General features: G+C 39.2%; 1 protein-coding gene across 1 annotated transcript in view; it reads right to left on the bottom strand.

Annotated features, from left to right (window-relative positions):
• nfatc3a (nuclear factor of activated T cells 3a) overlaps positions 1 to 13218 on the bottom strand; it is a 58930-nt gene that overhangs the window by 25209 nt on the left and 20503 nt on the right. Inside the window, exon 3 of the mRNA XM_040011981.1 lies at positions 9966 to 10128. Coding sequence (XP_039867915.1) covers positions 9966 to 10128 — 163 coding nt within the window. The remainder of the gene's footprint in view (positions 1 to 9965; positions 10129 to 13218) is intronic.

Raw genomic sequence — 13218 nt, 5'->3', positions numbered from 1 at the left:
CATGTGAATCTGAATTCAACACAGAACATCTGGCACAAGAGATGTATTCGGAAGGAAGCTGCACCAAGGGCCAACATGAGGCCCCTATAATAACCAGTAATGGGTTCATCTTTAAAAACCACATTAGATCTTAAAAGCCACATTGAAGAACAAACCTTCCAAGTAACGAGCTAACAGGTAATTATGCCCACCAGCTTGAATGGATCCACGGCTATAAATGACACCATTTTTCTGGAGTCATGAAATGTAGAGTCACAGGAATCAACAGTCTGTGGGCTGTGTTGCTTGTTTTATGATCATGCCTGCACAGTGTGGAAGTGATCATAGACAGTGCTTGCACATGTGCATGTGTCTTTGTACGTGTGTGTGTGTGTGTGTGTGTGTGTGTGTGTGTGTGTGTGTGTGTCTATAAATCAAGACATGTTTATTTGTAGCACCATGTGTGTTCCAGACAGGGTAAAAAGAGTTAAAAGTGTCTGGAAAAATGCATCTGTGAGAGGACAGACAAATGGCAAAAAAATGAAAAGCACAAAAAGCACAGAAAATCTTCTTTCTTTCTTTTTTAAAGTACGGTACGGTATGTGGTTTTTTGTTTTTACTATTAGTGACAATAATACCTGGAGCTGATTTGTTGAGGGTAAACACGTTTAACACTCTGTTAAATAAAGTGGAAACCTTGTTTTTCTGCAACCATGAAACAGAAGGCCTCCTTTTCTCCTTCCATTCATTTAACCCCTTCATCTTGACCTCTTTCACTCTCTTTGTGTACACATGAGGGATTCTATGTGAAGCAGGAGTGTTGACAAATATACAATTAGCAGGCCATGAGTTGTTTTCAAAATCAAATAATAAACTGGCAAAACCTGATAAGAGAGCCAGAAAGAAAAAGCTCACTTCAGCAGTCTCAGTTAATCAACCCCGCAGATGAAACAGAAACATACTACAACACGTGCCAAGCTAGTCTCTGTCATAGTTAGTAAACCACAATTGCTTTTAGTCTGGCATTTCCTTCACTTGGTTTACTTTGATTAATTTAGATAAGTGAAAAAACAGCAGCTTCACAAAACTGATCTACACATGTAAGCACACAGAACGAGTATAGCAAACAAGTAGTGAAAGCTGCACAAAGAAAAATATGTCACTGCATTTTTTAACACCTTATTAACCTTTCTAATCACTGCATTTGTCTGTAGAGCACTACAACGAGGATCAGAAAAAGTAATCTAACTACACTTCAGGTGACCTTTTTACACCTTCAGTTCAGAAACTGGATAAAGCATCATCTGCTAACAACAGGACATGTAAACAAGCGCACATGCCATAGCTGTGATTGTGCCATGGTCTTGGCACAAGACTGCCGACTCCTCTTCTCGGTAGTGGATGTACACGACACATATCCTTGACTTGTTTCACATTCCTGAGTGCCCCATCCTCCACCCCCTATATCTATGGCTGAGTGTGAAATACCACAGGAGGGTGGTCTCTACACTTTCAACTCCTCAGCTTTCTGCCTGTTCACTGAGCCCTGCTGGTCAGTCAGCATGCAACTCAGGCCTGATAGAGATCAGTTCTTATATTAAACCAAAGTGACATTAAAACCCATCACATGACCCCAGGCCAATGTTCACCAGAGCATGTAACTAACTTCTGACTTCTATCTTCTGACCATGGATAGAGTTTGGGATGAACTCCCTCCCCTAAAATAAAACTCCGGGATACAGTTACATACTCAGCTCATACTAAATAAAGTACCACTTATTTTTGGCCTTCATCTGTTCCACTGATCCAGTAATAAGGCTAGAAGCTGAGGGGGGGAAAAAAATCATTGTATCCATATAGAAACATGGCAGATTAAAGGGGAAAAACTTCACCTCATGGGATACGACTGGATCTGGTGACTCTGTAATGCCATGGAGGTGCACTTTGCTCACATAGTTTGAGTCTGCTTGTGCCACTAAAGGAAAAGGGTACCTCAAATAAGAAATTCAGAGTAATTAACTTTATTTTTTGATGATTTTTTCTTTTTTTTTTTATCCTGGGGGAAGTGGTCTCTTCTGGGATGTCAATCATGCACAGAGTGTCACTGAATGGTTTCACAAGTTTAAAATTCTGGAAATCATGTGCTAGGACCATTTGCAGTGATCACACACCAATCCAGCTGATTACCTAAAGGCAGGCTAGGAAGGTCCCAGCGTGTTTGTAGTCCGCAGGTGCTATACGGAGCCTAGCAATCCTTGTTCTATGTGTTGTAGCTGTGTATTGTCACCAGAGGGCAGCTTCAAAATTATGTGGAACAATGTGGCTTGTGCTTATTTCGCTCTTCTTTTGGTTCGTAGTGCACTCCGCTGTCGTTTCCTTTCCTGTTGAGCCCAACTTTTCAAACAAATCAGCATTCTGCATATGAATAGCACAGTCTCTGCATAGCTAAAGACTTACACAAATGGACACCAATAATGTAGTGATCCTTACCCACAATAAGTGTCACTGCAAATATAAATTTTTCCTGAGTAAAGTTTTTCAATCTGGTGGGAGTGGTTCCTTATTCAGGGTGACATTACCTCCCATCGACAGGGCTGATAAAAAGCAGCAATGCGCTTAATTCTGAATCCTGAACATTGTCACGACAAAGTCACTCAATAACTATAAAAATACCAGCACTCACTGACAAGTATATTTCGTCACAGGTCAAGACTAAGGTGTGGGTAATCAGCACAATTTGCTAAAAACAATAGCGCCAATATATGTAGAGAAAAGGTCCAAATGGTTATGGCAGATTTTGAAAAGCCAAGTTAGATAGCACTGGTTTATGGGGTCAACGCCTAGGTGCACTGAAGCAGTTCTGATGTTCCAAAACTCCACTAAAGACACATCATATTTTATTTTAATTTACCGTTGATACATAAATAGGCACATCTCTCTTAAGAAACAAACACACAAACAAAAACAAAAAAACAAAAACATTAAAGCTCCTCTTAAGAGCTGTTCTGGACATCAGGAGATCTGATAATGGAACATCAGGGAACAGCACCTGCTCTCAAAAGAAAAACACAGGCTCTCTTCACACACACAGTGCTTCATCTACAACCTGGCATTCATTACATATGTCTTTTACTTGTTTTGTCCTCTTCCTTTTTTTCCTTTCACTCTCTTCAAACCCGACATGTTCTTTCATCTTTCTTTTACGTTTGTCACCCTCTCTTCTCTATCCTCTTATATCCTCTACCTTCGATCTAGCTCACTGCCGTAACTCGACACTGTCTAACAGCTAGCGCCTGAGTCTGCTAAGTTGTTTCGCTGTGTTGCTCCATTGTTACCATGGTGAGACTCTGTGTGTATGCAGGAGTGTGTGTGTGTGTAAAGAGTGAGCAGCCACGTCGATGTAAACTACAGCCCTAGAGCGTATACCGGTTGGTGTATGTGTGTCAGACAATGTGTGAATTTAAGTGTACTGACTCTAGTGTAAACTGCGATTCTTGCAAAGTTTTGTCGCGCGTGAGTGTGCGTGTCTGTGTGTAACAGCCTGACCAGCATGTGTGTGCAACAGATGTAAAAATGGGAGAAATGGTGGTCAAGGTCACCAGAGGACCCGTTTTTACTGGCAGTGGTTTCCCTAGTGTGACATGGTGGCACCATGGCTTGGGATCTATGCACACACGCGCACATACACGGGCGCACACACATACACAGACACACACACACACACAGATCAGCTCACCCAGGCTTGCTGTTTGCCCAGCACACTAGGGAGGGCAGCAAGAGCCAGGGGGCCGGTTAACTGTTTGTTTAAACAAGGTCAATACATGCGCACACTCATGCGCGTTCACACTGTCACACACAGAGAGCGTTTACTGTATACTGCATGAGGGCTGTATATGGCCTTGCTAAGCTGGTCCAAGCGCAATTCTTCTTATTCCTCATTCTAACCTCCCCCCCTTTTACTCTTCGTTATGCACATGCACACACCTCTCTCCTTCTCCTGCTCTCAGCAACTGTTTTCTTTCTGTGCTTTAAGCCTGATTACAACAAATGAGAGCCAAGCTTCTGACATGTTTACATCAAATACAACCCTGAGGCAAAACAACACTAGCTCCAGCCAATTCACACAGTGCAACCCGCATGGCTCTGCATTATTGTTTGTGTGTCTCTTCACTGTACCCCAGTCTATTCAGAATCAAAGGAAGAGACATAGCGGCACAAAAAATTACAAAAATACATGAAAGAAACTGAGGCTGATAAAATAAGAGAAGGGGCTAGAGACGCCGTAGAGACAGACAGTAATGGAGTTATGGACAAGCGTTCAAGCACTAGGATCAAAATCATTTAATGCATCCAAGCTGGTAGAAATATATGGTTGTCTCAAACAACTTTTGTCGTATTCTGTTTCAAATGCTTGTTACCATAGCTTAATTTAGATTCCTTAACTATAGTAACAGATTAAAGATGGACATAATAAATTTTGATTTTTTTCCCATGCACGCCGTAAAAATACAGGATAGTCCTGTTGTGTTTATGCACTTTTTTTTTTGGGGGGGGGGGGGGGGGGGGGGGCTTCACTTGCTCCACATCTGTTGTGTCTGCCTCCACCTATCTGTAGCCTAGTCAGTAATACCAGAGGGGTCCTTATATTTGTCTGGGTGTTGTAGCACTCAAATAAGCTGGTTAAATACGCACAAGGATACCTCAGCCTTCAGCCAGCCAGAGAGGCTTTGGACTTATATGTCTCCTAGCAACAGGTGTACTGATTAAGGTCTGCAGCTAGCCCCAGAGGAATGACTAAAACAGCCAGTCACAGATGTAGCCACATCCTACAATGAAAAGTTATATTAAGACAGTCAGATGGTCACTATTGTATCTTGTTGAGAGCCGTTTCGGGATATCTTTTTAATACAACATTGCTACTTCAGTTCAGAACCATATTAGTCAAAATAATATAAAGCTTAATTATTTTTAAAGGGTTGGCTTTGTTCTAGGACCTCCAGGTTGTTCCACATGTGGAACAGTCTAAGACAGGACCTCCCATTAGAATACAGAACAAAACAGGCATCACTGACAACAAATCCAATATTCATAAGTAAGATAAAACATTAAATGGAAGAACATGGGGTGGAGGTGGGACATGGAGTGGCTTTCACGGGAAGCTGCAGGCTGGAACAGCTCAAATACTAACAGAAGAGATTAGGTGATATGGACAGATGGAGATCAGTTGCTCCTACCTTAGATTTTGGGATTGCGGGCAGAGTGATTTTGTGGCCTAATAGACTAATTGGTTTTACCAACATGGACAAATCTAATTTATGTGTGGAAATCCCCATAAAAAGCCCATTCTATGCTAGAAAATCCACAGATGTCTGAGGAACGCATGTTGAATTTAAGCTTATATCCTGTCTGCTAGGACAAAAGGATTATATTTCCATTTTGTTATTTTGTTACTGTCACCCATTAGAAAGTTTACATATTTTGCTGGAAACTAGATTGAGATGGTAGGATTTACCAAATTCCTGCTTTATGGATAAAAAGCTTGAATTGCTACTACAAAGCTATAGTTGGTCAACTATATAATTAGCCACAAGTATCAGTCTTTGCATAAGAATAGGTAACATTCCTCAGATTCTATGGAGCTATAAATCATGCCTATCATAATAACGCAATGTAAAAAGTAATTCTTTCTTTATCTGGCTACCATGCATGCAGACAGAAAACCAAGGCTTCAAGACCCTTTTTCCCCCTCAAAAGATCAGTGATAACCAGCAGATCAAAACCATAACCCTAAATTTTACATATATTAACAAACCAAGATCATGTCAAATTTGCAACCAATCATGGTCTCATGTTTTATTTAGTAAGCAAGAGTGAGATGAATTACATATAATGCTCCCTCACACTTAAGTGAGGCAACAGGATCTCCCCAGTGGTTATTCTGACCCGTTTCTTCTGTGGTTATGATTCTTAAGAGGTGCTATATCCTGTGTGTGGGGCTCATTACTCCAGGTTTGAAATAAATGACCTAAAACCACTTCTTATCTTGCCCATTCATTCATTCATTCATTTCCAATGACTAAGTGACTAAATAGAAACACGCTAACATATCAAAATTAAGTTGAAATATGTTTTTCATAAAACCTATTTCAAACTTGCAAACACAGCAGTAACACAAAAATAAATATGAGAGTAGCCTTCATAACTCTGTTGGGACTCCTATTGAAAGATAAACAACCAACTAAGTGAATAATTGTCAGAACACAAAAAGCTAGTAGATGCCTAAATGACATAACAGAGAGATTTGCAAGAGTGTGCCCCCTATGTACTGAAGGCTGTTCTCACACTAGATGCCTGGGTCTGAGTCCACTGTTTTCTTCATTTTATCCACCCTCTTTCTTTCTCTCTCCATTCATACTGATCATTATACAATAAAGCCAATAACCCCAAAAGCCAAAAAGGAAAAAGAAATTTAAAAAAAAAACCCATTACAACTGCTAAAAGAGAGGCCAGAAAAATAGGCCTTTCTCTCAGACATCTGTAAGTATACAGACCCAGAAGAACTGAAGACACTGATATAAGAACACACAAAGACAAAGAAGGTATATGATAACCTACTCTGCTGCTCCTAATACTGCAACAGAGTAAGGCAAACATATTTAATCCTTTAAACTGCACCAGCTCCACATTGTTTTTTCTGTTGACACAGCAGTTCTGTGGTGCACTGATTTGTGCAACAGTGCAATCACAAAGGGAAGTCATTAACATGGCCAGATGGCAGCTATGGCATCATCTGGTGACATCACACTACAAGACTCTAAAAGAGTAAAAGGACTCACAAAGTGCAGATGATATATAATCTACAGAAAGGACAACTGTAGGGGTTTCATAGTATTTATCTTTGAAGAAGAGCTTGCACTGACTATAGAGCAGGAAATAGTAACGAAAAGGAAGACGGGTTTTTAATGTCTGCAGGATTTGAAATACATAAAAAAAAAAAAAATAAATAAATAAATAAATAAAAAAAACACACACACACACACACACACACACACACAAACTCTATATATAAATCTAAATCTATTCAAACTCTTTGGCAGAGAAGATGCAGTCAAACATGGCGAACCCTGTGACATTCTGCCTTCAGGGAACCACTTCACACAAATAGTGCACCTGGAAAATATGCTATATACAAATGTTCTGATTCCTCATGTTCAATATATACTGAATCGGTTGTATGGGATTTCCTCCAATAAGAATGCATGTTTCCTGTATTTGCCATTTATGCTTTTATTTAACTTATGTATGCCCTTATATCCAGCATCTTATTGCGTGTTCTCAAAACAATAACACAAAGCACAAAGTGTGTGTGTTTGTGGTTTTGGTTTTCGAAGTAAATGTGTTTCTGTAAAAACAACAATGACATGACAGTGTAAGAAATGACCTTTCAAATAAGGTGTTTTTTTGCACAGTGAATTCAAAGACGCTAAAGAGACTAAACAGTAGAGCAGTGCATGTTTGGTAAACAAAGACTGACTGTTAGACCTGCTAGACAAGTGCTTTCTGTCCTCATAGTAGTGCAAGACAATGGTTAATTGCTTGTCAAGTGTATTTAATGTCTACACTCACATACGGGTTGTGTACGTGAAATAATTGTTAATAATATTAAAAGAAGTGACTTGTTCAAAGTTGAATACAAGTAATGAATGTTGAGGCATGAAAACCATTAACTTTAAAAACTGCTAATGCATTAAACATTTTGAAAGAATATGTGTATTTGTTGAATAGAGATCTCTGTAAGGACTTCTTTAGTTTCATGTCACAATTAATGTATATTCAAACAGGTAAACGAATAAATGACTCACTCGCACATTCTTCTCACTTGTACAATCGATTCACCCACACATTTTCTCTCTGTGCATGCAGCTCCACACCATTGCTGTTATCTGTGCCTTTCCCTCACTGTCTCTGCTTATCCTCTCTGTGACAGTGCATTATTGTTTGTAAATCTGATGATGAAAGTGTGTTCTAGCAGAAACACATTTGATTTTCATTTTCATCACTGGTAGTGGCAGCTTACTGCTACTGAATACAAACAGTAACGGCATGCTGAGAAAGATTTAGCAGCAATCTGTGAAGATCAAAGAATTATTCTGAAGGAGATTTATTGTATGGCAATTTATCAAGTAAGTACAGTAAGTACAAACCAGATTCCTGCTGGGTTTGGAAATGACTTTTAAATTGCCTTCTCTGACCTGAGATATATATATATTCTCTAGTCACTAACTACTGCAAGGCAAGTACTGTAAGTTATCAATTCCCTTTAGGAATGAGAAATGAGGGCAAGCGTGGCAAATGCTTGGTTGAAAAAATTTGATAGCTAAATTATGCATCGTCACATATGGCTGTACTGAATCTCAGTCTAACTGAGGTAGAAATGGTTAATGATTGGCCTGAAGGGAGCCTGCATGACTGAATGTATAAGGACATAGACTGTTTCTAAAGCAACAAATGGCAGTGGTCTGCATGCCCTTGTTTTGTGAGGTGTATTTTTGTTTGGGCACACTGCTTATTCGTAGCGGCCATGGTTCAGGGGATTGGAAGCACATCTGTAACCGGAAGGTTGCCGGTTCGATCCCCCAGCTCTTTCTGTCCTGGTCGTTGTGACCTTGGGCAAGACACTTTACCCTACCGCCTACTGGTGTTGGCCAGAGGGGCCGATGGCACGATATGGCAGCCTCGCTTCTGTCAGTCTGCCCCAGGGCAGCTGTGGCTACAACTGTGGTTTGCCTGCACCAGTGTGTGAATGTGAGAGTGAATGAATAGTGAAATTGTAAAGCGCTTTGGATGCCTAGAAAAGCGCTATATAAATGCAATGCATTATCATTCAGTACCAGTCCAAAAAGAAAATGAGGTACTTGACACTGAAGCACAAACTAGTAAAGGCAATTCCATCTGGATAACTGGACTACCAACCAATCTATCAGTCTGAACTCAGTCATTGTTAGGTTACGCAACAATGATTATGGCCAAGCATTAGACCCTTTATTAATCACATACAAAGAAAGCTTGTCACTGGGACCTTAAAATATTAATGAGAATCTTCCTCTCTCTCTGAGTCAAAAGCACACCATAGCTCTGTGCTGGCTCACCGACTCTCTCACAGGTGCTATCAAATGACAGACCAGCTGACCAGGCTACAGTGACAGCTCTTGTCTTCTTGCTTCAACAAACTGATTGACAGTCTTCTCGCGGGACAGTCCGTGTGACAATCTACTCATCCAAACATGTAAACTGACACCCTGAATCCAGTGTTTGTTCCCTACAACCAGCAGATGTTTGAGGTGCAAGCCTGAACACTTACGTTTTTTATAGTCAAATAACATACAACGATTCTAGTACATAATAGGCAGGTGCTGAGATCATTGGGAAAGCAATGAATGATCCCATTTTTCACCAACTCCCTGATGTGTCAGGTTTATATTATTAGAGAGTATTTGAATTTTTAGCCAGAGTGTTGATCCTTGCACAAGCTATGTGGAAAAAATATATTTCAATAATCAGCAGAGGAAAATTCCCACCAACTGCTGAATTTAGAAAGTTGGGTTCAGTCTTTTTTTCCATTTCATGTTTATTTTCAATCATGTAGGCTTCACGAGTTGACATCTAGACTGTGGTTGGTACAGTGGGAACTAGATAATGTAAAGTATAAGTTTAGGAATGCATGGCAAGCATTGTGTTAACAATAAATCAGTCCTGAGCTACGGGAATTTAATACTCAGTATGCCAAAGGCATTATTTCTTGTATTTTGCTCAGCTTATGCTCTGTAAAAGTCATTTTGGCTTTTTTTTGCCACAAGATCTCAGTAAAAAAAAGGAAAACTGAAAAAAACAAAACAAAAAAACAATCAACACACACACACCACTAAGCTTTTTAGTAGTAAATATCTTTATAACATTTCTTAACGTTGAGTAGCAGGAAGAGTTACCTTTACAACTGGATGGCCACCGGATGCTGCTTTGATGGCCCCTCGGCTGCCTTCAGTCTCATAGTGTGCTCTGTGGTGGGCTTTGGGTTGTACCTCTATCTTCAGTTCATACTGGCCAAACTGGTTTGGCAGCGGCCAATCTAGAGGAGGCAGTGAAGAGGTCCTGAGGAGGAAAGGGAATACCACAAGCATGCACATGCACACCCACACAGAGAGACAGAGACATGAAAGCTTTGGTAAGAGTTGTGTTGTTCAAAATATCCAAAAGCTTAAGCCTTAAGAGGGCACGGTCTTATTATGTTATTTAAATGTAGATAAATCATTTTAACAGTCATAAAAGGTCAAGCAGCACAATCTAAAGGTAATGACTGATGACAGCAATCTGTCTTAAAGATGTCTTTAAACATTCAAAGGCTGAAAAACTGGTAATTCCCTTTCATGGGCTGAAATGGTGCAACAGGTACAAAATGGGGGTATAAAATGCAGTGTGCTTAGCCCCATCAGACAGTGAATCACTGGAATACCCACATGTATGAATCCTGTTCTTAAACGTAACCCTTGTTATAGGTCAAGTTAAGCCTTAAACGGTGAATCATTTCCTAAGAGGGACTTTTTTTGTCTGAGTCTTTACTCGTTTACTGTGTGGGTCAGTGAATAGGTGGTAGGACAAGAGTGTGTGTCAGACGGTGCATATTAATCTGTGTGTGGGTCTGTGTGCATACTGTAGAAGTATATATTTTATGTGCTGCAAACTGCATGGGCTAGCATTGTGTGTGCTTTTCCTCGGGGCCTCTTTTTGTTATCTGTGTAGGCCACAATCATATTTGAACAGCTGCACTCGAAAACAAAACACTCAATGGCCTTCTCCACAGAGAAACTAGGTCTCTCCACTTGAGTGCATTACAGCAGTTTATCCCCAAAACATTTTGTAAACACTGTGAGCCATTAATATCAACAAAGCCATGGCCTATTCATTAATTTTATTTTATTTGTCTATTACTGCACGTATTGTTTTTGATTATTATTTATTTCAATATTTTTAAGAACATTAAATAAAAATAACGACTTGAGAGTAGAGAGCCACGTTCCCAAACACATTTTGACATATGGACAAAAAACCCGATCATTTTTGTCTTGAATTGGTGCAAGCCACACTTCAATCCATTGCCACACCTTGAACTGTTCGTGTGTCATGTTATTTTTTCTTTCACTAGTACAACACACGTATTCGGATGCATGTGAATACATGCAGCTGTGCATTAAAGGACTGAATCCATTATTGTCTCAGTACTTTAGACAATTATAGGTGTAAGTTTTATATATGATCTGTGCCTGAGTACTGACCACTGTAAGCTCTTTGTGCAGTGCCCTATTTTAGAAGGTGCAGCCTTCGAGCATCAAAATTTACTCTAAACGGTATGACAGAATTTTGACAGCCCAAATAATTTTAGAGGAAAGTTTGTAAAGTTTTAGCCAGTATAGCCGACTCACTTTTCCATTTTGAGAGGCCTCTTACGAGCAGTCTGATCAAACTGAATTAAGGACATGTGAGTCAGGCTTTCAGTGGAGCCGTTTCACTTCTTAAACTAAAAAACAACATAAAACCACAAGGAATACTTATTTTTAGAGTGAAAAGGCAAGTCTCGGATATTATATAAATGTTTTTTTCCAGCTAACCGAAGCTTTTGATTTCACACCAACCAGCTATACTATACAGGTTCTCCTACCACTTTAAAATGTAACTTCTTACACAAAGATGCGCCAATCATATGTATGGTGCAATGTTGCACATGGAAATACTCTGACACTTTCAGCAATGCTTGATTTTGTTTACTTATTTTTCTTTCTCCTTCCTTCCTGTCTTATTATAGGTTATTTTGTCTTGGTGCCATTATAAATTTAAAAAATAAACAAATAAATTGTAGCACTATGTAAATTTCAAAATCATCAGTTTGCCAATCTCAGTAATTTAACTTTTCAAACTAGAATTTGACTGAGAGCATGGAACAATATCGAAGCTCCCACACAATGTAACAGATGCATCCCAACCCTTATGTTTTCCTCCTAGTAGCCATGACATAACCACCGACGTAGTGTGGGTTTGCATGGCTGCTATGGTGACAGGAGCAGAAGAGGACAGAGGAAATATGAGCTTGTGACGAGGCAGGGCAGTGGCCTCTGTTCTGACATAGCATAACCTTTCTCAAATGTCTAAGCCATAGTGTAGGTGCTCCTCATCCAATAACATTCCCACAACCTAGTCTTCACTATAGCCTCCATGGTCCCACTTTCATCCTTTCCATATAATGAGGTATTCTTGCCATCCACACAAACTGCAAAAATTGCAAGGTCTAATAACATTTTATTTGCAAGTTCTTACTTTAATTCAGCACATCTTAATGGGCTTGTCCACGATTTAGCAGCAAGTATAAAATGCATGATCTTCAAACAATAATGCCATTTCCGCTGATCCCTTAATTTAAAAAAATAAATAAATAAATTATGTGAGAGTTCCATTACTCTTTTTCATATTTGTCCTTTGTTACTTTCACTTTTTGTTAAAAAAAAAATCTAATCTAAGCTAGTGTTGTTGCTGTTTACTGGGAGGAGCTGCACACAAAACATTTATCACTAAGTAAAATGGACCTTTTGCTTAAAATAAAGCTTACGTTACAAATGACATCAATTTGTCACTGCAGACAGCTCAGGAAGTAGAGCATGACAAAATTCTTTGTAAGAGCAAGTGTCAACTCCCCGCTAATTTTTCATTCCATGTGGGACATCTGTTCAAAACACTGCTACTGACCGAGATGTTTATGTATGCAAGCAACTTAACATGAGTATTGCAAAACACAAACAGTGAGAAGTTTCATCTGAAGTTTCTGTGTATGCCAATATCTATCTGCCAGCATCTACTAGCTTAAATAAGAAAGGCATGGTTAAAAAAAAAATGCTTGAAGTTAATTCATTTAAACAAGCAAATCTCCGTTTCTGATTAGAGTTTTTACTTCTGACTATATATATATATATATATATATATATATATAACCAAACTAAAATCTTAACTTTGATTAGGCAAAAACTTCAAGTGTTAAGGCAGAACACAAAAGAACTGGGAAAATGCTTTTTTTCACCTCCAAAGAAATAAAAACAACAAACAAAAACAAAACTACCTCTATACCACTACCTCTATGGATGGACTTTATACTGACAATGTTTTATATTGCTAATGAGTTTTCATTTTATTGCCCAG

The sequence above is a fragment of the Simochromis diagramma genome, unplaced genomic scaffold (assembly GCF_900408965.1).
Source record: "Simochromis diagramma unplaced genomic scaffold, fSimDia1.1 OVJJ01000603.1, whole genome shotgun sequence".
In the NCBI taxonomy this organism is placed as follows: Eukaryota; Metazoa; Chordata; class Actinopteri; order Cichliformes; family Cichlidae; genus Simochromis; species Simochromis diagramma.
Note: the sequence above shows the minus strand (reverse complement) of the source record. Positions and strands in the feature narration are given on the sequence as shown.